This window comes from Panthera uncia, chromosome A2, assembly GCF_023721935.1.
Source record: "Panthera uncia isolate 11264 chromosome A2, Puncia_PCG_1.0, whole genome shotgun sequence".
Taxonomy (NCBI): Eukaryota; Metazoa; Chordata; class Mammalia; order Carnivora; family Felidae; genus Panthera; species Panthera uncia.
In genome coordinates, this window is record NC_064816.1 from 879463 (window position 1) to 903744 (window position 24282).

General features: G+C 64.0%; 1 protein-coding gene across 9 annotated transcripts; it reads right to left on the bottom strand.

Annotated features, from left to right (window-relative positions):
- Positions 1-4319: 4319 nt before the first annotated feature.
- On the bottom strand, positions 4320-22868 carry ATP8B3 (ATPase phospholipid transporting 8B3). Of its 9 annotated transcripts, none has more exons than XM_049639533.1 (28): positions 22549-22868; positions 21310-21368; positions 20756-20847; positions 20215-20328; positions 19273-19371; positions 18986-19047; positions 18498-18570; positions 18322-18392; positions 17827-17909; positions 16440-16598; positions 16207-16355; positions 15589-15779; positions 15242-15450; positions 13522-13553; positions 13276-13432; positions 12704-12892; positions 12502-12614; positions 11835-11999; positions 11642-11753; positions 10724-10799; positions 10378-10495; positions 9758-10154; positions 9428-9651; positions 7306-7389; positions 6910-7149; positions 6578-6716; positions 6168-6295; positions 4320-5011 (listed from the first exon to the last, which is right to left on the bottom strand). In XM_049639533.1, the coding sequence occupies exons 2-28, from the start codon at positions 21356-21358 to the stop codon at positions 4418-4420; spliced, it is 4119 nt and encodes a 1372-aa protein (XP_049495490.1). In that variant the 5' UTR covers positions 21359-21368; positions 22549-22868; the 3' UTR covers positions 4320-4417. The 9 variants fall into 9 exon arrangements, with proteins under 9 accessions (XP_049495490.1, XP_049495492.1, XP_049495491.1 ...); XM_049639535.1 differs by having other exon boundaries at positions 11865-11999; positions 12704-12895; XM_049639534.1 differs by having other exon boundaries at positions 9758-10127; positions 12704-12895.
- Positions 22869-24282: the final 1414 nt, after the last annotated feature.

Consider the following 24282-nt stretch of genomic DNA (forward strand, 5'->3'; position numbering starts at 1 on the left):
CCCCCCCCCGCCCCAGCGCCCCGAGGGCCGCGGAGGAAAACCAGGGCTCGCGGTGGCGTCCCCCAAAGCGGGTCAAGAAGCACATACTAGAATAAACCGGGTATTGAACAGAAGGAATTCGAAGAATAAGCCCCCCCTCCTTCCCCGGCCCCCGCCCCCCACGCGGGGAGGCCCGGCGGAGCCCCCCCCCTCCCCAGCCGAACTCCCACCGACCCCGCCCGGGACCCCGCCCCTCCCCGAGTCGCCAAAAGCCCGTGGGGCTGGGTCCTCCCCGTCCCCCCCCCGCCCCCCGCCACCCCCCACCCGCACCGAGACCAGCCCCCTCCGCCGGCAGAACCGCCCCCCCAGCCGAGAACCCCGCTGCTCGCCCCACACCCCCTCCCGGCGGCCGGGGTTCCTTGTGCCAAGAATCGCCTGCCTTAACGTCTGGGGAGGGGTCGCAGCAGCGGGGGCCGCCGGCGCCCATGGGCGGGCGCCCTCCCCCACCCCGTCCCAGCCCGGAGGGGCCGCCGAGCTCAAACATGCGGGTACATTCCAGACGCCTCCCCTCCCCGGCGCCCCACCCCCCGCCAGTTCACTTTACCTTTCGGCACCTTGATGACACGCAGGGAGAGACAGACCCCGGGAAACAGGAAAAAAAAAAAAAAAAACCAAACCGATTCCACGGAGGAGACACCCGCACGCACGGAATCCCCGCCGGGCGGCGCCGGGCCTGCAGGGGAGGCAGGGGGCGAGCCCGCGCTCGCGACTCTCTCTCCAAGGAGCTGAAGCCGATGCTGAGGAAGGTGGGGTCCTGCCTGCTCCTTTTTTTGCCAAAAAGAAAAAAAAATGACAGACAAGGGGGAAGGAAGGGTCAGAAATGAAGATGAGCCCCCCCTCCCACCCCCAGCTCGTCTCTCTTCCCTTCCTGGTGACCTCCAAGGTGACCTCCAAGGCTGGCCGGCAGCTGGATCCCAAGAACCCCACTCCCCACGGTTCAAGACCTGGAGGCTAGAAGGAACCTCGCCCCCCAAACCCCGGCGCGTCCACTGCCTCCCAGGGAGGTAGTCACCCCCTCCCCCCTTGAGAATGCAAAAGACATTTCTAGTGAAAAGCCCCCCCCCCCCCCCAGGTAAAGGCTACCTCACTCAAACGTTCTTGTCTGTGATTGGATAAATCACGCCTGATACCAAAGATTCCCCCCAAGGACCTGTGCTGGACGCTGAAATGCCCCGCCTGGGACCAGGTGTGCCCTCAGGTGCGCCCCGCTCCCTAGCAATGAGAGAGAGAGAGAGACAGAGAGAGAGAGACAGAGAGAGGGAGTGAGACAAGGAGAGAGAGGGAGATGGAGAGAAAGAGAGGCAGTGAGACAAGGAGAGAGAGGGAGAGAGAGAAGGAGAGAGAGAGGGAGATGGAGAGAGAGAGAGGCAGAGAGAGAGGGAGAGCGAGAGGGAGACAGGGAGAAGAGAAGAAGGAGGGAGAGAGGATACTGAGGTCGATGAGTGCCTTTTTCTGGAGCCAAAGATGTGTGTGAAATGTTCTCTTGTCCTTATCGACTCACTATTCTCCCGGCTTTTGAAGCAACTGCTCCGAGTGATGCTTCTAGAACCTTTGGGTGTTGGGGCAGAATCCTGAGTCCTTGTCCCCGCTCAGCAACCGTCCCCCCAAACGCGCACACGCTCACACGCTCACGCGCACACGCACGCACGCACGCACGCACACGCGCACACCGCTGTCCTTTCCGTGGTGGCGCTGGGCACTGGAGTCTGGGTGGACGTGACCCCTTCCTTCTGTGCCCACTATCACCTGGGCCCCACTGGACAGACCTCCTGCTGGCAGGGGACAGGGCTTCTCCCACACTCTGTGCTGGGCAAGTCATTTGCTCAAGCAAGGATCAGAGGCCAGAGGTCTCTGTTTTGTCCCCTGTTGGAAAGTTAGGAACCGGCTCGGGACCATTCGGATTGTGGAACTTTCTCACTACGGTGACCTGTGGTCAGATCGGGTCAAGTCCCACGAGCCCCGGGTCACAGAAGCAGCCCCAGATTCCAGGGTCCCTTTCAAACACACACACACACACACACACACACACACACACACACCAGCTCCGTAGTAGCCCCCCCCTCCAGCGGGCCCTCACCCCACCCTCCCCCTGACGCCCAGCTTTTGTCACCAAAGACCATTCTCCACGCAGGGAATGACGTATCCAGCACAGCTCCTTCGAGCCTTTGACAATTTTCTCTGAAATACCTCAAAATATTTAATGTATAGTTTATGTGATAAAAAAAAAAATCCTTAGCTAGTTTTTGGAATACGTGACTTGAAGCTTTATACCGTTAAATTATAATTTTGCAGACGATGGTATGTCGTTTCTTTGAAGAGTTCCGTGGGAGACATATTGAATGTCAGGGCAGTGAGAGCCGGGCGGTCAGAGGCCAAGGGCAAGGCAGCGAGCGCGGGAGGCAGAGAGCGCGGACCGGCGTTTACAGATTTCTTACTCAAACGAGTCCTTTAGGAAAGGCAGGAAGAGAGAAGGTGCACCTTTCTTCTCTCTGGTGTGTTGTTTCTCGTTTTCTGGAGTCATGTCTTATAAGAGTATTTATTATTCTATGTGTCCTGTGTTCAAATGTACTTTAAGAAAAAAAAAAAGGAAGAAAAATGAAAAAAAAAAAAAAGACAGTGGAATTTGATTTGATGCATGACCTACTGTGCTCGGGGTGGGGCGGGGGGTGGGGGGGCCGCTCAGGGCCCCAAGATTCCGTGTCGCATGGTTGTGTTTCGTGCCGAGTTCGGGTTCGGTCGGGGCTTCTTCGTGCTGCTCTGTGTTCGTTTTCCCCTTTCTAAGGATCTGTGTCCAGTGGCGGGAGGGGGACGAGGCCTCAGGGGGACGGGAAGGTGGAGGAGGCAGCAGACCCCCAGACCCCCGTCTCCACCTCCCGCTGCCCACATGCCACCTGCCCGTGCCAGCCGAGGGGGTGGGGTGGGGTCCTGGGCCTCCTGCTCCTGGTTCTCAGGCGCAGGAGGGTGTCGCTGCCCCCTCCCCCAGCCCGGCTGGTTTCACGCTAGCATGAATTCCCAAGTGTCTTGTTCACAGGAGAGAGACAATCAGCCAATTCGAGTCTTGTCGCCCAGGGGGTGCGGGGCCGGGGTGTACCCCAACTTCTGATATCCGAAGGGCCCTCTGGAGACACCCGCTGCCCCCAGGCAGGCCCCCAGCCGGACTCCTCCCACACCCTCAGCCTCCTCAGCCCCCTTCCCTCCGGCCTGAAATGGGGGGGGGGTGCACATCTGTGGAGCCCTCCCTCCCAGCCCACGTCGGGACCCTAGAGAACAGAGAGGCCCCCCAAAAATCGTGAAAGCGGGCTCTGGGGCTGCACCCCTGCCTGTGACTCCACTTGGGCTGAGCTCACAACGGGGCAGAGCCCGCCTCCCAAGACAGCCGGGGAAGGGGGCTTGGGGTAGTGAAGGGAGGTTCACCCCAAGGACCCGAGGCCCCAGATCAGAGGGCAGGGGTGCGGCACACACAGTCCAGGGCTCCCCCTACCCAGCCCAGCACCGGCTGGAACGTGGGCCATTTCCCAGAGTAAACCACACCTGCCCCTCGGTCCCGGCTCCCCACTGTGGTCCTAGCAGACAACCCCCCCACAGAGGGCTGGTTTTGGGGGGGGGCCTTCTCTTCAGCCAGGGGTGAGGGAGGACCAAGAGGCCGCTTGGCCCTGAGTGTTTAATCAAGACTGGACACTGGGGCGGCTTTGGGGGGGGCACCACCTACATCATCCAAAGTTCCCCCCCCTCCCCGATGCTAGATGCTAGAGGGAACAGAAGCCCTGTCCCTCCCACCCTCAGGTGACAGGCTTAAAAGTTAAAAAAAAAAAAAAAATCATCGTCATTGTTAACCACTGCTGTGCTGGATTTGTTGTTTTGTTTTTCTCCAATAAATTATTTTGTACTCACTCACCTGGACGTGTGTGTCGGCGGCAGGGAGGGGAGGCGTGGGGCGCGGGGAGGGGAGGAAGTCTGTCTTTGGGCCGCCCCCCCCCCCAGCCGCCCCGTGGGGACGCGCCCCGAAGCAGAGGGGAAGACACCTGCTTGGGGACGAGGCTGCCTGGGGCCGGACGCTCGCGGGTCCACGGAGCACCCCCAACCCCGAGGGCGTGGAAGCCCCCCCCCCCACCCCCCCGCGCGTCGTCCCCCCACCCCCGCCCCGGGGCGGCGGCGGGGCTCCTCCTGCAAATCCCGCCTGGGCCACTAGAGGTCGGTGTTCGGGGTTTTAGCGGGAAAGCCGGTCGCGGGACCGCGGATGTGACAGGGGCAGGAAGGAACGAGCCTGGCGCAGCCCTGGGGAAGGTGGACCCTGGTTTATTAGCAACAGAAAGGGACGTGGAGCCTAGTCCCCCGGGGAAGGCCGCGCAGGCCCGCGGGCGGGTGCGACGCGGGCGGGTCACTGCTCTTCGGGGGTCGGGGGTCGGGGAGGGGCTGCCCCGCCGCCTCGGGCGCCACTGCGCCCTCCCCGGGCACGGGCAGTCACCCCACGGGGGACACCTTGCCCCCCTCGTCCGCGGGCTGCTGGGGGGGCGGGGGAACCCCGACGGCCCCGGCGCCCTCCCCCTCGACCACCGTGACTCCTCCCGCTCCCCCCGCAACGTCTCCTGGGACGCCCCGGACCGCCGGCTCCCGCGGGGAGCCGGGGATCTGAGGGGATCTGAGGACGGCGGGCTGCTCGTCCCCCGTCCCTCGAGGACACCTTGCCCCGGTGCTGGTGCCCCGTCTTCCCCAGGAGCGACATCTTCCTGGAGCACCGGGGGGACTCCTGGATGCTCGGGGACAGCTCTTCGTGGCACGGGATTATCTGGCCCATCAGCATGTCGTTGTCGACCCCCGGCGCCCTGCGCAGAATCGTGCCCTGCGTGATGAGCTCCGCGTAGCCCTCGCGGTGGGAGAAGGCGTAGCTGGAGCGCCGCCTGCGCGACTCCCGGCGGAGGTAGGGCGCAGGTTCCACCGCTGTGATGTCCTCGCTCGGGGCCTCCTCCACCTCCTGCCCGGCCGAGAGGAAAGCGGCGGTCAGCAGACTCCCACGCCGTGCCCACTGCCCTCAGGTCCCTGCTGCCGGTGGGGGCAGTCAGAGCCCCTCCTTGGCCACCACCCACCGACCAGGCCTTCCCTCCCTGAGCAGAGCCGGTTAGAGTCCCCTCCCAGGCTGACTTTGCGCCAACCCATCAGATTCCTTCCCCGGCACCCCACTCTGGACCAGCCGCCACCAGGTGCCTCGGGTGCCCTCTGGTGGCAAAGCCAGGCGAGGTGAGCCGGGGACAGCCAGGTGTCCCGCCTGTGTGGCAGAAGACGGCAGGTTTATGGCCATGTTTGGTCGCTATTCCAGTCACTTCTGGGGCCCATCCCGGCTGCAGCCTGCCCTTCTGGGTTCTTAGGGTCATGTGAGCCCCTAAGTTCCCACGCACGCCTTTTTGCACGGTAGCAGAACGCACATAACACGAGATGTACCGATTTAACCGTCTCCAAGCACACAGCTCAGAGGCGTCAGGCACAGTCACACTGTCGTGCACCCACCCTCCATCCATCTCCAGAACTTTCCGTCTCCCCAGACTGGGGCCCTGTCCCCATGAAGCACGGACTCCCCGCCCCTGGCTCCCACCATCCACTCTCTGTCCCTGTGGACGGGACTCCTCTGGGGACCCCCTGTGAGTGGGGTCACGCGGGACGTGTCCTTCTGTGTCCGGCTCCTGTCACTGCGCACGGTGGCCTCCGGGTCCGTCCACATGGTGGCAGGGTGTCCTAACTTTCTCAGGCTGAACAAGATTCCAGCGTGTGGAGGGACACGTTGTGTTTACGCTTCATCCACACATGGACCCAGGGTTGTTTCTAAGTCCCTTCTCTTCCCTAGGCCATTTCCTGGTTTCTCTGTCATCTCGACCCCCAAGCCCCAGGCATCTGGGCAGGAGTCCGGTGATGCTGGAGTGCGCCTCGTCGTGCTCCTGGCCAGCTCCACCCTAGGAAGGGGTGGTTTTCCCTGGGGAGCCTGGGGCCTGTCATTTGGTCCCCCTGAGGGCACTGGCCACGCACCTGGGTCTCCATTCCCAGCACCCCCAGCCCCGCATGTCCGGGAGTGTCTGCTCCGGACACAGGCTCTGCCTGGTGGGGTCCCGGGAATGTGCGATGGGGACCCCAGCCCTCACCTTGGGGCGTGGCTTCTCGAGGGCTTGGTAAATGACACGCAGGGCCAGTGTAGGCAGGGTGTTTAGTGACACATTCAGCAGGATCACCAGCAGGATGGAGGGGTGGGACAGCACATTGCGGTCAGCATCTGGGGACAAGACAGGGTCACAGCCCGGCCCGGGGTGGAGCCTCCCCTGAGCCTGCTTGGTGGCCCCTCCTCCCGTCACCCACTTCTCCGCCCTCTCCCTCCACCCCCGGACACCTTTGTGCAGATTCCCAAAAGGCACCGATTCCCCCTGCACGGGACACCCCCCCCACACACACACACACAGCCGAGAAGACAGAGGCTCACAGAGGCACAAAGCGGACATTGTGGCATGGATGCACCCGTCCCCAGGGCCCGCCACCCCATCCCCTGCTGGGGGCTCACACAGGAACGGGAAGTTCTCAGGGGAGATTTGGAAGAGCCAGAAACTCTGGCAGCCCCAAGTGACGACCACGTAGAAGCAGAAGCTGAGGAATATGGCCAGCACAGACAGGACCGTCCAGTACTTGATGATGAGTATGGCCTGAGCAGGGAGAGAAGAGCAAGCCAGGGTGGTGGCAGGAGGCTCAGGGCAGGGCTCATGGAGGCGGGTGGGGGCTGAGTCCCCAGGGCCCACGAACAGCAGGCCCTTGGCAGGGTCACCTGAGCAGTGACATCTTGGTGGCTCACGTCCAAGGCCCCACTGGGGGGGGAGACAGGCCGGTGGCCCCGCCTACCTCCATGGTGATGGACAGCAGGCTCGACAGGGCCACGACCACAGAGAAAGACTGATAGTCACTGAAGCTGGTGGGCCCGGCCGAGTCGTGGCTGACCCACAGGGTCACGAAGAAGTTGACCAGGGAGGTGGCCGTGCCATGGGCAAGGGCCTGGAGAAAGACCCAGTAGTTAAAGAGCTCGTCCTTCTGGCCTGCGATGTATAGCTGGGGCAGCTCCAGACTCCGCTCGGCACTCACGTCCTGGGGGTGGGGCACAGGGGGGAGGGGCAGGCTCTTGGGACCCGGTGGCGCGTGGGGGACGACCCCAGCCCCGCTCCCGGCCCCCAGGGGGAGGAACGTAGGGCAGAGACAGGGGCGTCTACCGGAGAGGAGGAAGCGAGGCCTTGACTGGCTCACCTGCTCGAAGAGACCAATGTAGAGGACCGGGAGTGTGCTGAACAGCAGGTTGAAGAGTGCCAGGAACCAGCCTTCGTACAGAGGCTGGCACGGGAGGGGGAGGGAGAACGTGGTCAGCCTTCAGGAGCCAAATGGCCAGAAACAGAAATGTGTCTTTACCCGAGGAGACCCACCCAAGCTGGCTGGACCCCCTGGGGAGGATGCCAGGTGAGCTGGGAAGTCAAGGCACGATGAAGGTTGGTGCTAAGGCCAGGGATGGGTCACAGGAGGCTTGATAAAGGCCGGAAGAGAACAAGGCAGAGGGGAAAACGTAGTCTGATTGTTTCGAAACTTCGCCTTTGAGTCCTTGTTTTAGCTGGATGGCTGCGATGCGGAACTACGGGGGGGGGGGGGGGCGGGGAACGGCTAGAGAATGTGTTTGCTGGCCGTTCCCGGTCTCGGGGGATCACCGCGTGGAAGAGCCCTCAGGGACAAGTAGCCCCCCTAATGACAAATCCAATCCAGGTGACAGAATAAGGGCTTCAGTTCCAAAACCCGCTTCATGCGCGTGCTGCAACTGAACGCGTAAGTAACAACCAAACATTTTACAAGAATCAAGGTTGTCACTGGGGCAGAAAAGAATCACAAAGCGGGTCCACAGAAAAGGCTAAGCTGAGCCCGGTCCCGTGGGACTGGACTCAAACATACTGCTGCGGACTCCGTTTCCAGTATTCACAAAGACAGAGGGATAGATACAGACAAGACATGGCGACGGATGTGCCTCTCTACGAGGTTAATATGTGTCCACTTCCCGGCTCTTGTCAACTGAGAGAGTAATCCTGTAGCATCCCGGGACCGATGAGCACACCAAGCACTTAGATCTTGGCGTCTAACTACCAAGAACCAGGGCTCCTCATGGAACCCGCTGATTGCAGGGTCGGGGCAGGGAAAGTACAAAATGAGCGGGGCAGTTCTGGTAGCACCAGAAAGAGGGGGTGTAGTCGGAAAAGACCAGGTGCACGTCAAAAGGACAAATCGGGGACGATGCCCGCGACAAAATATACAAGAGAGTAATATCCGCGAGTCTACACGGACAGGCGTCGGTACTGAAAAAATACACAGAGGAGAAGGGACAAATGTGGAAAAACTGAACGCCGCCCCCACGAAGATCCAGAGCAAAAGAGGAAGCCTGCGTTCAACACTGGACTGGAAGTCCTAGCCAGAGCAATTTCCTTAAGAAGAGGAAATAAATGTTACTCGAACAGAAAAGGGAGAAGTGAGGTGCCTGCGGGGCTCCGTCGGTTAAGCGTCCGACTTCGGCTCAGGTCACGATCCCATGGTTCGCGGGTTTGAGCCCCGCGTCGGGCTCTGTGCTGACAGCTCGGAGCCTGGAGCCTGCTTCGGATTCTGTGTCTCCCTCTCTCTCTGCTCCTCCCCTGCCCGCGCTCTCTCTCTCTCTCTCTCAAAAATAAATAAACCTTAAAAAATTATAAAAGAAAGGAAGGAAGGAAGGAAGGAAGGAAGGAAGGAAGAAAAAGGAAGGAAGAAAAGCAAGAGGTAAGACTCTCTCTTTGCAGAGGACACAATCCTATATGCAGAAACTCCCCAAGGATCCACAAGGAAGCTGCTAGAACCAACCAACAGACCAGCAAAGTTTGTCTCCATACACCTGCTGGTGGGAGCAATCCCAAAAGCAAATTAAGAACATTCCAGCTTACAGAAACATCGAAGAAATACCTGTAAACAAAACAGTGGGGCAGCCAAGCAGTATCTACTGACCTACGGCGCCCCCGGTAAAGCTCCCTCTCACACGCTGGGGTTTGGGGGACAGGGAGCTCTTTCCCTCTCTCGGGCCGTCTATTTTGAGACAGCTTCCTGGCCCGCAGGGAAAACTGCCCTTCCAAAGCTCTAGAGTCTTGCGGTCAGGGACCCAGCCCCCCCCCCCCCCCCCCACCCCCCCCAACCCCTCAGTGGCTCAAATCCTCCTCTTCTCCCCTCGAAGGAAGGACTTTGGAGCACCTGCCCCCACCCCCACCCCCACCCCCGGCTTCAAAGCTCCAACGCGCCAAGCATCCCCGCAGACCTTGGGCACAGAGCGGGGGCAGGACCCCTCCTCCCTCGCCCGGCGCGCGTGGCCGCGCACCTGGGCGGTGAAGCCGCTGTAGAAGGCGAACCAGACCTGAGCCATCATGCTGGCCAGCGTCTTGTACACGAAGTAGCGAAGGAACTTGCACACCCGCACGTAGGACCAGCGGCCGTGCACCAGCAGCAGGCGCTTCAGGAAGCAGAACTGGGCCAGCGCGTAGTCGCTGTTCTGAACCGCCTGCATGCTCTCCGGGCCCGCCAGCCCCACGCCGACGTCCGCGGCTGCGGGAACGCGCGCGCGGGCGCGCGCGCGGCCGGTCAGCCCGGGCTCTCCTCCCCCCCCACCACCCCCACCCCGCCGCCGCCCCCCTGCCACCCCGCCACGCACTCTTGATCATGTTGACGTCGTTGGCGCCGTCCCCGATGGCCAGGGTCACCGCGCGCTGGTATTTCTTGACCAGCGCCACGATCAGAGCCTTCTGCTTGGGCGTCACGCGGCAGCAGATGACCGCTTGGCAACGGGCGGCCAGCTCCACGAAGGCCCGCTCGCGCCGCACCTCGGGGCCGTCGCGGGCGCCGGAGTCCTTGACCCGCGGCCCCAGCCCCGTGCCCCTCAGCTGGATCCCGAGGGTCCGCCACATCAGGGACACCCTCTGGGCGCGCAGGAAGTCCGTCGTCCGCTCGCCGCGCTCCTGCCAGGCCTCCTCCACGTCCACGTCCACGTCCACGTCCTCGTCGCGCACCAGCGCCCGCGGCTCCTTGCGCAGGGACAGCAGCAGCTGGTCCTGGCCGGCGGGGGCGGGGCGGGGCGGGGGCGCGTCACCCTGCACCCCTCCGCTCCGGGCAAGGCCCCGCGGGCCCAAGCCAGGCAGGACTTGACCGCGACCCGCCCCTCCCCTGCTCCGGCCCCTTCCGCCTCGCCCCGTCCAGCAGCTCCCGCGGCCGGTGCGCCTCCCAGCCCCCTGCCCTACACCAGGGGCGCTGCCGTGGCCCCGAGCGGACACTGACCAGGAACTCCCCGTTGATGATCATGGCCACCTTGGTCTGCTGCAGGAAGCGGCTCTGCAGGAGGCCCTGGCCGGCCAGCAGGCCGTCGTTGCTCCCCCAGTAGGCCTCCAGGATCCGACTGCGGGGGGGGGGGGGGGGGGGGACCGCCCCCGGGGGCCGGCCCCCCCCCCCCCCCCCCCCCCCCCACGCCCCTGCCTCGTTGTGCCAGGGTCCCCCCCCCCTCCGGGAGCCCCACCGGGCAGCGGCTTCGGGCACTCCGCAGACCCCCCGGGGCCGCTCGTATGCCGTGGGTGCGGCCCCCTCCCCATCCCCGGCTCGCCCGCCCGCCCGCACCCCGACTTCTTACGTGATCTCCTTCTCCTCCAGAATGAGCATGTTCTCCGACAGCAGCTGGCAGGCAAAACCGATGTTCACCGCCGTCTCTGCAAACCAGCCCAGCTCAGCGCCCCTGGGGGCCACGCCCACCCTGCTGCGTGGACCCGGGCCCCCACAACCGCATCAGCATGCCCCTCCCCCTGGCCACGGGGATTGGTTCAGAAGAGGGCCCGTGACTCAGGCCGGCCAATGGCAGCCAGCCCTGAGTTTTTTGGCTGCCGCTCTGAGCAAAGGGGGCTCCGCTTTGGTGCGTGGCCGGGGCTGGGCTCCTGGACCAAGGGAGGGTGGGGCGCGGGGCCAAGAGGTCATTGGGCATAGCATGCCTAGACCCCACGGGCCCTTCTTGGAACCCACACAAATGACTTAATTCCTTTTAAAATCAGAAGAAAACATAATGATAATGACTGTGATCCAGCTCGGATATTTGTCTTGATCCCAACGCAGCTGCAAGACGTCATTTTAAGTATTTTGTGTGCATGTGCCTGGTGCCCACGTAAGTCCTAATGCGGCCCCGGGGGCCACAAAGAACCCAGAGGGCAGTGGAGGAGATTCGGGGCTCCAGGACCAAGGGACCGGCGGGCCCACGCCACTTTGCCCCCGAGTCACTGGGTAACCTCCAGCGCCTGCTCCCAGCCCTCTGAGCCCGGCTCCGCCCACCTGTCACACAGGGGCATCCCGGCCACTCAGGAAGCCTCGGCACAGGGCCAGCCCGCCCGATGGAGGTGTCGGGGGGACCCCAGCATTAATCGTGCCCGTTCCTCCCTTCCCGGCTTGACGCGGAGGGCAACGCCGAGCCCGGACAAATGGGACAGGAGGGCGGTGGCCTGTCCGGGCAGGTGAGGGGCGCTCTCCCACCCATCCCCCTTCTCTCGGCGCCCCGGGGACCCACCTTGCTTATCCCCTGTGAGTACCCACACTTTGATGTTCCCCTGCTTGAGACACTGGATGGTGTCGCAGACGCCGTCCTGGAGTCTGTCCTCGATGGCTGTGGCTCCCAGCAGCTGGGGGCGGGGCCGGGGGGGCGGGGTCAGCGCCCTGGCAGAGGCGGGGCGCCCGGCCCGGCCCCTCCGCGCTCCGCCCACCTGCAGGCCTTTCTCCATCTCCTCGTACACCTGGTGCAGGGCGTGGGCCCGGTTCTGCAGCCGCAGGCTGGCTTCCCGGTGCCGCTGGCGCCACTCCTCGTACGTGTCCTCGTCCACCCTCTTGTAGGCCAGGCACAGGGTCCGCAGGGTCTCCTCGGCAAAGGACTGGGGGCCGGGTGGGGGGGGGCCCTGGCACCACCCCATCGCCACTCTGCCTCCCTGACACTCTTCCGGCCCTGCTCCCCGCTTGGGGTCCCCGAACCTTGCCCCCCCCCCCCCCGGGGGGCTGCTCTGGCTCAGCCCCCCCCCCCCACCCCGTACCCAGCTCTGTCCTGCCTCCACACCTCTGCACCTGCCCTTCCTCTTGTCGGGAACCCCCTCCCTTTGCTTCGGCTTTGCATGGCCATTTCTAACTGTTCCTCAAGACCCTCAGCACAGCCCGGCCAGACCCTTCCCCGGGACCCCGACAGCCCCTGACCCTTCCCCTGATCCCTGGGCTTTGGGATGTCCGTACCGCACACAACCTGGACAACTGCACGTGGCCAGCCTGGGTGCCTGCCACTTCTCTGCACACTCTCCTCCTCTGCCCGCCTCTCCCTGCCCCTCACCCCCTGCCTTACCCCAACAGCCTCCCCCCCCCCCCCCCCCCCCCCCGGCAGGGACTCACAGCCAAGGCCTCCTCCGTGGTCCACTCTGTCATGCCTTTCTTGCTCAAGCGCTCAAAGATGACCACGTCGGCGCCTTTGGTGTAGAGGTAGATGGCGCCCTCGGGGTTTCGGACTGCAGAGGGAGAGGCCAGGCTGCCCACACACACCCTCCCCTGCCCCCCCCCCCCCCCCCCCCCCCCCGCGCGGGGCGCGAGCACTCACCCAGCACCGACATGCGCTTCCGCATGCTGTTGAAGTCCATCATGGCCAGGACCTGATACACCCGTTTGTCCCCCAGCTCCATCACCGTGATGCTGTCCTGCGTGCGCGCCACGAACACGTAGCCAAAATTCCGGGCCGCCGTGACCAGCGCCTCCTCGTCCGGGGATGCCGCCTGGTACACCGGCTGGTCTGCTGGGGGAGGGAACCGCGGCTGGGGCGGGCGTGTCCCCCGAGAGCTTTCCTCCATCAGGACCGCCACCCGTCTCCAGAGCGCAAAGGAGGAAACCAGACGTTCACAGGACGGTGGTCTCTCGGGCTGGTACAAGCTCTAAGCCCGGCAAAGGGAGGTAGGTGCGTGGACCCCGGTCCGAAGGGCCCCCCGCTTCCCACAGCAACAGATCTCGAGCCTCGGGCCTGGACACCCCTAGGCCCAGAAGAGGTGGGGCTTGGGACAGGGCCTAAGCACCCTCCAAGCCCAAGGAAGGGAGCCCTGGGGAGTGGGCTGGACCGTCTCGGGAGCCCCAGGGCCGGAGCACCGCCCCAGGAGGGGAAAAGGAGGTGGGCGCACTCACGGTCTTTCTCCTGGACCATCACAGTGTGACAGATGGCCAGCAGACGCCAGAACTCCCGCACCGCCTCGTCCGTGCGGCCCCGAACGGCTCGCAGGAGCTCCGCGTTCCGGTAAGGGAACTTCCCGTCGGCAAATTTGTTCCAGAGGTAGGGGTTCCCCTGAGGGGTTGGGAGGGGACAGGCCGGCTCTGGGTGGGCCCCTGCTCACCCCCACCCCTATCCCGTGCTGCAGGGCGGCCGAGGCTCACCTTACATGGGGCCTCCTCCTCATCGTCGGGGCCTGGGGAAAGACCCAGCTTCAGGCCTTAGCCGCTGCGCCCACGGGGATCCTGCAGCGCCCCCCCCCCCCCCCCCCACTGGCAGGCTTCCCAGGGCCACTGGAGACGGCCAGACAAGTGGGCCTGGGCCTCTGGACCCGACACCCCAACAACCAAGGACCCCCCCTGGCCACAGCTTTGCCTTCTGCACGAAGGAGAGAAAAGAGTGGCATGGCTTCCAGAGGTCCCAGCAGCACGGCCGGGGTGGAGCCCAGCCTCATGCAGGCGTTTTGTTTGATCTCTTCACGGTGTCTTTTCACAACTGGACCTGCCTGCCTACGTTGAAAGATTGGGGTGATGTCACACACACACACACACACACACACACACACACACACACACACACCGGGTCCACAGCCCTTCTAGAGACATCAGAAGACCTGGCCTGGGGCCGATGCTGCTTGCCACAGGCCCTGCTGCTCCCTATCGCCCCTGAGACCCCGGCTGAGGGTGGGGTGGGCTTTACCAGAGGGCACGGGCCCATTTCCGTCTTCCCGTTACTACCCCGGTGGGTGCTCTGTCACGTCCTGGCCAAAACCACGTCCCCCACTTTATGATGGCCAAGAGGACCCTGCCCCACCACTTTTTGCGTGGTCTGCGAGCCAAGAATGGTTTCCACATTTCTGGGGCGCCTGGGTGGCTCAGTTGGTCGAGCACCTGCCCTCAGTTCAGGTCACGATCCCGTGGTTTGTGAGTTCAAATCCCACATCGGGCCCTGTGCTGCCAGCGCGAGGCCCACTTCAGATCTTCTGTCCCCCTCGTCCCGCCCCTCCTCTGCTTTCGCTCTCCTAAAAATAAATACATATTTTTTAAAAAGAGAGAGAGAGGGGCGCCTGAGTGGCTCATTCGGTTGAGTGTCCGACTTCGGCTCAGGTCATGATCTCACGGTTCATGAGTTCGAGCCCCGCGTCGGGCTCTGTGTTGACGGCTCGGAGCCTGGAGCCTGCTTCTGATTCTGTGTCTCCCTCTCTCTCTCATCCTCCCCTGCTCACACTCTCTCTCTCTCTCTCTCAAAATTAAATAAACATTTAAAAGAGAGAGAGAGAGAGAGAGTTTCTCAGATTTCTAAATGTCTGGGAAAACATTGAAAGACGATCATCTCGTGCCACGTGAAAATGTTAATGAAATTCCAAATTCAGGACTGGCCCGGTCGGGTAAGCGTCCGACTCTCCATTTTGGCTCAGGTTGTGATCTCACAGGTCGTGAGTTCAGGCCCGTGTTGGGCTCTGTGCTGACAGTGCTGAGCCTGCTTGGGATTCTCCCTCTCTCTCGCTCTCTCTCTCTCTCTCCCTCTCTGCAGCCCCACCCCACTTGTTCTCCCTCCCCTGCCTCGCAAAAATACATAAACTTAAAAAAATAAAATAAAGAAATTGCACATTCAGCGTCCCCAAGGAGAGGTCTGTCTGTGAAAACCGAAAGAATCCTATTCCGTGACACGTGTAGACGCTGACACCCCACGGCCCGCGTCCACACGCAGGCTGCCGTCGCGGGGCAACGGCCGACCCGAGTCTCGACCGGGGCCGGGTGAGCCGAGAGGCCCACAGTATCGCTCTGTGGGCAACGTGGGACGATGCCGCGCGGCCACAGTTCCGTGGCCCGGAAGCACAGGGCGTGGGGCCGGCGTCCCCGGGACCCGCGGGGTGGGACCCACCGTAGACGATGCCGGCGATGCAGCACTTCTTGAAGGTCATGACGTTCTGCGTGAGCGTGCCCGTCTTGTCCGAGAACACGTACCCCACCTGGCCCAGCTGGTCGTTGAGGCTGGTGCTGCGGGCCTTGGCGGGCACGTCCTGTGGCGCGTAGTACATGTGTACGTCCCAGTTGATGAACATGCTGTTGCCCAGGTAGATGAACTCGACCCTGCGACACACTCCTGGTCACAGCTCCGCCCCCGCTCCTGAGGGGAGGGCAGGAAGGGGCGGGGGGAGCCGGGCAGGAAGGGGCGGGGCGGGGGCGGGGGCGGGGGCGGGGGCGGGGGGGAGCCGGCCAGGGCCTCACATGATGAACATGGCCATGGGCACCATGACGCTGAGCAGGATGAAGAAGCCCCAGAAGGTGAGGAAGGTCTCGGCGGCCACGCTCTGCACGTGCCTCGGGGACACGTAGTGGTGCTTGGCCTTGAACTCCTTCACCTTGGACCAGAAGCCCAAGCTCAAGGCCACGGAGATCAGCACCAGGGACAGAAAGATCTGGAAGGCAAGTGGTGGGCATGCGGGTGACCCCGGGTGACACAGGGGCGCCCCGGGGACTCACCGACAGGGGCACTCAGTGGGGACGGGTGGGCGGGCCGGGTCCCCCGGGCAGGGGCGCTGCGGGGGTGGGTCCCCAGGGCAGGGGCGCTGGGGGGGGGGGTGCGTACCCGGGGAGGGGAACTTGCAGGCTCTTTGTCGGCCTCTTGAGCTGCTGTTGTTTCAATTATTATTACAATAACTTCAGAAAAGAGAACTAATCGGGCAAAACCCGCAAGCCGCCTAAGTTGAGCGCAGGCCATCTTACTATCTCCTGCGGGCCTGGAAGGCGTCAGAGTTGGGGCCACCAGGACGTCACTACTTGGCCCTCATCCTAACAAGAGATCCTCCGGCCCACAGACCCGTCTGAGGATCAGGACGCACGTGCTTTTGCACAGGAGGGAAACGGAGGCCCGGAAGAGGACGGCGGGGGCCTCGGGCGCCTCACCAGGGCCACCAGCCTGTTCAGCAGACGGTCTATCCTGCTTCTCTTCAGATGGATCTTGCCACAGTTCCTCATGATCTTGGTGTCGAAACCTGTGGGGTTTGCGTCTGCTTGTCGCCCGCCCGTCCTCCTGGCCTGCACCCCCCCCCCCCACCCCGGGCCGCCCCGGGCCGCACCGGCGTAGATGACCAGCCCGTAGCAGGTGTCCGTGTTCCGGACCTTGCAGCCGCGCAGGAGCACGTTGCCGATGTCCAGGGGGTGCTTCCTGCCGTTCCACTCCAGGCACCCCACAAAGTGGTGCAACCTGCTGTTGGGTTCCTCACACACCACCTTGCCTGGGGGCCACGTGGGGGGGAGGTCAGGTAGCCACAGGCTTGTTGGGGGGGGGGGGGCTCGGCCTGCCCTTTCTGAGTTGGGGCGGGGGGGACACCGCTGTCCCCCTCCGGCCCCAGCCACCCGCACAGGGCCCGCCTTGCCCCACTCCGGCCCCGCTCACCCCTGCACCACCCCCAGGCAGCCTCCTCCTGCTCCAGAGCCGGCCCCTTCCAGCCGCAGGGGTCTTGGGTGCGCGGCCCCCGGCCCCCCGGACTCAACCTCCTCAGAGAAGCCCTCCCTCCCTGAGCCCCCTTCCCCATGGTTACAACCCTGGGACGACATCATCAACCTGAGCTCTGTGGGGGTAGGTGCCAGCCTGGTCTTGGTGATGCTGAGGCCCCCAGCAGGTGCTCAATAAATGTGTAAGGAGGGAAAGAAGGAAGGGACACCAACATCCAACTCCCTGAAGCCACAGGGGACAAATGCAGGCACTGTCGTTTTCCAGAAGGTGGTGGGAGAGGTCCTTCCCACCACCAGTCCCGCTCGTGTTCGAGCAAATCAAGGCAGGATGAAAGGCTGGACCAGCGCAGGGTTAAAATGGCCATGGGGTGTGGACCGGGACCCTGGAAGGGAGCAAGCCCACACCTCCTGCCACCTCTCTGACCCCAGTCTCCTCCTCTGAAAAATGGGGCCATGCCTTGCAACACCGCTCAGTCAGGGCCTAGAGGGAGCGGTGGGGACACGTGCAGCCACCCTCCCCACGAGCGAGGCTTTTCCCCAGATGTCAGACATGCAGCCGGTGCGTGGATGTCAGGAGCGACGGGGCTGTGGCTCAGGACAGAGATTCGGCTCCCAAACCAATCAGAGCAGCCTGCCTTTGCAACAAGACAGGAAAAAATAAAGTCCCCTTGCTGGGCCACCGTGCAGGCGAATCGCGAGCCCATGTACGCAGGCCGCCTTTTCAATTAAACCACCAAAACTGTTTGACCCGAAGCGGTCGTGTTTCATAAATAAACTGTAAAGCCTGATAAGATGCTGCCCTGCGTATTGTAACAATAGAGAGAATGTCCCAAAAGTCACGTTGATTGAGGGGCCGTGAAACATGAATCCCGACCCCCAACGCCCCCTAGACACCCCATTGCCACGCCCCCAAACCCAGCGAGGTGGGGAAGTTTTGCACCCGCTGCCCAGAGGGGCAGGCCCACACGGGGCAGGGGTGTCTGCTGTTCCCTGCTTGCTGCCTCTCACCTTGGAAGGATGCCATCTTCCTTATACTGGTCAGCTCGTGGTGGGTGACCGGCGGGGCCTGCCTGAACTTCAGGTTGGTCTCCCTGGTGATGAGACGGGGAGCAGGTGAAGGGATGGATGGACGGTACCAGGGCAAGGCACCCGCAGCCCTTCCCAGAGTCCCTCAGACACTCTCGCTAAGCACCGACGGTGTGCCGGCTGCCGACCAGAACGCCCGAGGCCCAGAGAGGGAGAGGGCCTCGCCCAAGGACGCACAGCGTTTTTGCCACAGGGCTGAGGCCACGCCCTAGGCCTTCTCACGCTCAGGCTGGCGCACACGAGGGCCTCCAGAAATGTCGGCACAAACGTAGGTCCCTTGCTCTGGCCTAACCTTTTGGCCCAGCTGGCTCGCAGGCACCCCGCCACCGTTCCCGGGGCGAATGACCTAACTCTTCGGCCGCTGGGGAAGTTCTTGCATCCAGAGCCCCAGACCCCTAGTGATGGCCCACGGCTCACCCATCGATGTCTGCAGTTTCCACGTAGCACAAACTGCTGGGCTCGGTGCTGGCCAGCAGGAGTAAGTCGGCCTGGGGTTGGGAGGGGTGGGGGCAACAGCATTGCTCAGGGGGGACACAGGAGGAAGGCAAGCAGGAGGCAGCCCGCCCCCCCCCTGCAGTCGGCCACCAGCTCACCGGGACGATGTTGTCTTTGTGCAGGCAGACCACGTCTCCCACATACAGGTCCTCCCACTTTCTCCACAGGAAGCTGCAGGGGCGGGGGTGGCAGTGAGGGGGGTCCCTCCCAGCCCCAGCCTTGGCCACCCCAGCTGGGAGAGCGGGGCTTCCAGTCTGCAGGTCCTGGCCGCCCGCCCCCGGTCCTCCTGGAGGTCCGGCCTTCCTGGCCCCCCAGCCCCGGGTCCCAGGCCCTTTCAGATCTTCCCCGCCCCCGTCTTCAGCTGAACCCCCATCACAGGGCCTGTTCCGGCTTTGGTAGACAGCAGGCGCTTAAGCAGTGCCGGCTGGGCCGCTGTCAGGCTCAGCCAGGATGTCCAGGAACACAGAAGGTTCCGGGCCCTCTGCGAGGCACTCCTCCCTGGCCTGTCCCCGATCCCGGCAAGCCATGCTGGGGGCCTCTTGCCCCGGGACGGACCCCACACGTACGCGGGGCCACGAGGCCTCACCTCTTCCCCACCAGGGTCTGGCAAGGCCTGTTGTTGATGATTCTGTCGCTTCTGTGTCGCCCCTGGGCTGACAGGGGAGCGGGTCAGAGGGACGGCCCTGCCCCCAGCCGGGCCCCCATGCCACCCCGGGGGGAAGGGCTGCTGGGCAGGAAGGCAGATTCTGCCTGCCCACACCACGCCCCTGGCGGTCTCTCATGCGACCTACCACACAGCCCAGCACCCCCCACACCCAGGGCTCTGAGGACCCAGCCGGCCCCCTCCACTCGCCAGGCACCCCGGCCACTTACGATGTCGTCCACCAGATCTCGGGTGGCCCGGATGACGAGGAGGCAGATGAGCGGGACAAAAAGAGTGAACCAGGGCAGCGTGGAGATCTCGGGGAGGCCCTGACGTGGAGGGCGGGTCATACCGGCCGCCCCCCCAGGCACCACCCTGCCCGCCTCCCGCTGCCCTCCCACCCGGCACACCCAGCCTTACAGCCTGGCATCCCGTGTCCACCTGCTGACCACCCCAGCCCAGGGCCAGGCCCCTCTCCCCCCAGACCTTGGGACAACCACCCTCCTGTCCCTCTGGCCCCGGTCCCCATCACTGGTCCCTACCACATGGTTTGATGTCACCCCTGCCTGCCCAGGCACCTGAAAACACGCGTCAGGGCCACTGCTGGGTCCCCAGTGCCCAGCACACAGTAGGTGCTCAATAAACGTTTACTGGATCTTTACTCGGAACAGAATGAGACGCTGGGTCAGGGTTCCCTGGAAACTGCCCACCCACCGAGAGAGGAAGATGTCCAGGCTGGATGCCGGCCCCCCTCGTGCCCCACCCAGACGGCCCAGGCAGTGGGAAGGGCCCCCACAGGTCCTGAGAACGCGCTTTGACCCCTGATTCCTCCTTGCCCTCTGGGTTTAGCTCAAAGGGCTGGGGCCAAAGGCGGTATGTCTGAAGCTGTCCATCCTGAAGGGGGCGGGGGGGGGGGCGTGCCCTCCTTGACCTGAAGGAGCCACGCACGCACCTCCCATAATTCCTCATGCATCGAGGACTCCTCTGTGCCAGGCCGTGGGCTATGCAGTGGGGACCCAGCAATGAGCGTGGGGGGACAGACCTTGCTCCACAAACCACACAGACAAATGCACAGTGAAACTGCCCTGGGTCTACAGAGCCGTGGGGCAAAGGGTAGTCAGGGAGGGCTCCCTAGAGGAGGCAATGTGGGCAGGCGGCTGACCCCTCCACACCTGGAGAATGATGATAAAAAGGAAGTAGAGGTTCGACACGCGGTGGAACTGCTCATACAGGTTCAGGGGCAAGAAGGAGAAGACGTTGTACTTGGCCGTGTGGATGACATTGCTCTGGAACGACAGCCAGCGTGGGATTGCTGCCCGGCCGGGAGGCCCCTCGCCCGCCTGCCCCGCCTTCTGGCCGCTACCAGCATTGATTGAGCATCTACTGAATGCAAGGTCTTGAGCCAGACTTTACTGAGCGCCCAAGGGAGGCAAAGCCTTAAGCCAGCGTTGACTGAGCCCGTCCTGGGCGCAAAGACTCGGGGAGCAGAGCCGTGAGCTCAGCGTTTCCCAAAGCGTGGCGCACGCAAGAGGTTTTAGGTGGGGCGCCGTGAACATATTACACTTTAGAGGTTTCATATGAATATAGCTTAACCCAAACTGGGGTGGGATAGGGGGGAGGGGCGCCAGCACCCAGCTGGGGGTGCTACAGTCCTGGGGACTGAAGTTCAGGGAGGGTGCTGCGGGGCAGGGGGGCAGAGACCCGGGCGCCCACCTTATGCTTCCTCCTCTGCCAGCACAGGAAAGACTTCTCCTTGAACTGGCTGTTGTAGTCCCTGCTGTTGGCTTCCAGCTCCCAGGTGAACGCTGAAGCCAGAGAGAGCGGGGCATCACGCAGGGCAGCAAACACAGGCTAACGACACCCCAGAGGAGGGCCGAGGGACCCCGGGGGGACCCAGCCCTGGGGACACTCGGCTCACGGACAGGGAGCTGGTAAACAAACAGGACGGCCCGCGGCCCCCCGCGCACAGTAAACTCAGGGGGAGCGCCCCTCGTCCCGCCGCCCTGCGCCAGTCCCTGGGCCAAGAAGAGAACAGGCTCTGGGAGACCCCTTCACACCCACTCCTTCCTCAGAGCGCTAAACTGGGGCCCAGCACCGGGCTCCAAGGTGTCCAAGGCTGCAGGCCCCGAATCCTGAGTCTAGCAGTCGGTCATCGGCTTTGGGGCCGTCAGCCGGCGAGCACCCACACTGGGCCTCCTCGGTCCCCCCCTCAGCCACTGCACTTCGTGATGGCCCTCGGCCCCCTCGCCAGGACCCAGGACACGCACCGGAGTTCTTCTCCTCCTCGAGGTCCTCTCGGTAGGCGAGGCTGCCCATGCTGGTGGGGCTGCGGGGAGAGGGCCCCAGGTCGCACCAGCAGCCCGGACGGTGCCCGCTTCTCTGCCCCGTCCCAGCGCTCTGACGTTCCAGCCGCCGGACGTGTCCTTCTCTGGCCGTCCTCAGGCCTGGCGGGGCCCAGGCTGCCCCCCAAACCTGCGACAGCCTCACACCCAGCAGCTCCCAAGCTAGCAACCCAAGGTCGCCTCATCTTCCCCCGTTACGGCCCATCGCTGGGGTGAGGGGTTCTACCTCGGGCCGCTGCTCCCCGCCAGCCCCCATCAGCTCTCCTGGGAGGCCCACACCCACGTCCTCCGGGGTCTTCCTGCCGCCGCTCCTGCCCCAATCCCCGCCCGGCACACCCAGCCCTCTGAGGTGCTCCACCAGTGTTTGCTGAGTGACTAAATGGGGCCCCAGGGCTATATGTTAGATCTCACGGACACGAGGGCCAAGCTACCCAGAGAGGTCTGAGCATGGTCTCGGGGCAGCTAACCCTGACGGAGGAGATGCAGGCGACCCCAGACCTCCCACGGAGCCTGGAACCTTCCCACCCTCTAGTTCATGCTTGGCCCTTGCCCTTAGACGCCAGGAATCGGAGTCTGCCCAGGGGACCCACAGCAGCCACCAGCACTCTGCAGCCCCCCCGCCTCCGGGCACTGGGCTGGCTGTCCCCCTGGAGGGGCTTTCCCCGCATGCGCGGTCAGTGCGTCCTCACCGTTCTGGTCTCAGCTCGTACTTCTCAGACCGTCCACGCTTCTTCAGGCGCCTCCTCTGGGCTCCCCCTCTACCGGGGGCGTCCCCCATCCCAGTCCTGCTCCCCCTCCCTCCTCTGCGTCTCTCCCTGTCTGGGCCGCCTGCTGAACTCAGAACCTCTCAGGGCAAAGACGGCTGGCATCTGAGCCAACCGTGTCCCCAGGCCCCGAGTGGGAGGACCTGGCTCAGAACCAGTTCTGCTGCTCCCGGGAGCCTGAGCCGGGCCAGTGCCCATTCACCGGATGGGGAAAAGCGAGGCTCAGGGCGAGCGAGGCTTAGCCAGTGAGACCCAGAGCCCGGGAGACCCAGCGGAGGGCAGACGGGGTCGGAGGAAAGCTGAGGTGGACAGAATCCACCCCACGTTTATGGGGGGGGGGGGGACAGGAAGACGCCCCCCACCAGGGCTGGCTTCCCCTTCCTTCCCACCCTCAGCTCACCGGAAGCCTCGAGCATCCCGCAGCGGCGGCGGCCCAGACGCCGGGGCCTCCACAGGACCCCGGGCGCTCCGGCACCCCCACTGGGCTCCGCTCCGCGAGAACCTCCAGGGACGCCCCGCCGCGGCCGCCGCGACCTCACGCCCTCGGGCCGGGCGCAGTCCAGAGAGGGTGCGAGGGCACCCGAGGACGCACAGCAGCGGGAGCGCCGCCGCTCACCCGCGCGGGCCGGGGCGGGTGGTCCTCGGGCGGCCAGGGCGGCGGACGTGCCGGAGCTGTTAGCCGGGTGCCAACCGGCCTGAAACGGGCGGCGCGGGCGCGGGACGGGGCTGGGGCGGCGCGGGGGCGGGCCCGGGGGCGGGGCCTTGTCACGCTGGGCGGTCCTTAGGGGCGGGGCTTTTGCCGTGCTGGGCGGGCCCGAGGGGCGGGACCGGGTGGGTTTAGGGGCGGGGCTTTGTCGTGCTTGCTGGGCGGGCCCGAGGCGGGCCGGGGGGCGGGGTCCTGAGAAACAGGGCGGGCCCGCGGGATCGGGGGCAGGGCTAGTGGGGTCTTGCAGAGAGCTCCCAGGCAGGAGGTGAGGCGGGGTTTCACCGGGCGAACCTAGACAGAAGTCAAGGTGGGGCGAGGCGGGCGGAGACTTACGGAGAGGACCGGGGTGGTGGGGACCCGGCAGAGATGGAGCCTTGGCGGGGGGGCGGGGGGGGCCTCTGGAGTGGTGGCAGGCGGCGGTGCGGGGGTGGGGAGCGGCAGGCCCAGATCCAGGGATGGGTCTTTGCAAGGAGCTGAGGGATGTCAAGATAAGGGCAGGCTGGGACTGGGGAGGATCAGTGGGCGGGACCTTGCACCGCAAGGCGGGATAGGGGGCCTCGATTCGGGCCTGGGTACTAATCGGCCCGTAATTTAGGGGCGGAACCTTGTAAAGCAGACGCTCCGTAGAGTGGATTGGCCCTGGCCGAGGTTGGACGGGACCAGAGTGGGGCTAGGGACACAGGAAGGACGCACAGGTAATCACAGGTCTGAGCTTCGTCCTGGGTTTTCACTCCTTCATCCGGCACCCATTAATGAGCACCTTCTAAGCTCAGGTGCAGTGTTAGGTGCTCGGCTGGGGGAGGTAAAGGAGATCGTTAGAGGAAGCCCACGAAGTTCTGGCCCGGTGTGAGCCCACCCAGCGGGCGACCAGGGCTCCGAGGGCCTTCCTGAAGGTGATAGGGGTGGGAGACAGCCATGAGGCTGGGGGAGCTGGGGGGGGGGGGGGGTTGGGGCCGGGGGGGGGGGGCTGCTGAAGCTAGGGTCCCCAGCAGTGGGGACTCAGGGGGAGGGGCGAACTTGGGCGGACACAAGAGATGATTGAACGCTTTCATATTTTCACTCTTAGAAATCCTCTGGGAAATATGGAAATTAGGAAGGTAGTTGGTTCTGGGCACTTTGACACTGTCACCACCTTCCCCCCTCTGCCCTGCGCTGGACTCCATGCCCAGCCTCCCCTCTCCACCTGGCACTGGGGCCCTTCATAGCATCACCTATGAGCAAATGTTGGTGATGAGGGAACGATGGGGTGGTGAGGACAGCACACAGGCTGTGACCCCCCCCCCCACCCCTGTCAGAGCAGCAACCTCCCCACTCCCTCTTCCTAGGAAGCCTGGTCTGCACACCCTCCTTGGCCTTTGAGGGTGGGCGGGGGGTGGGGTGGGGACTGGTAAACCTTTTATTCATTCACTCAGCAAACACCCAGCCCGT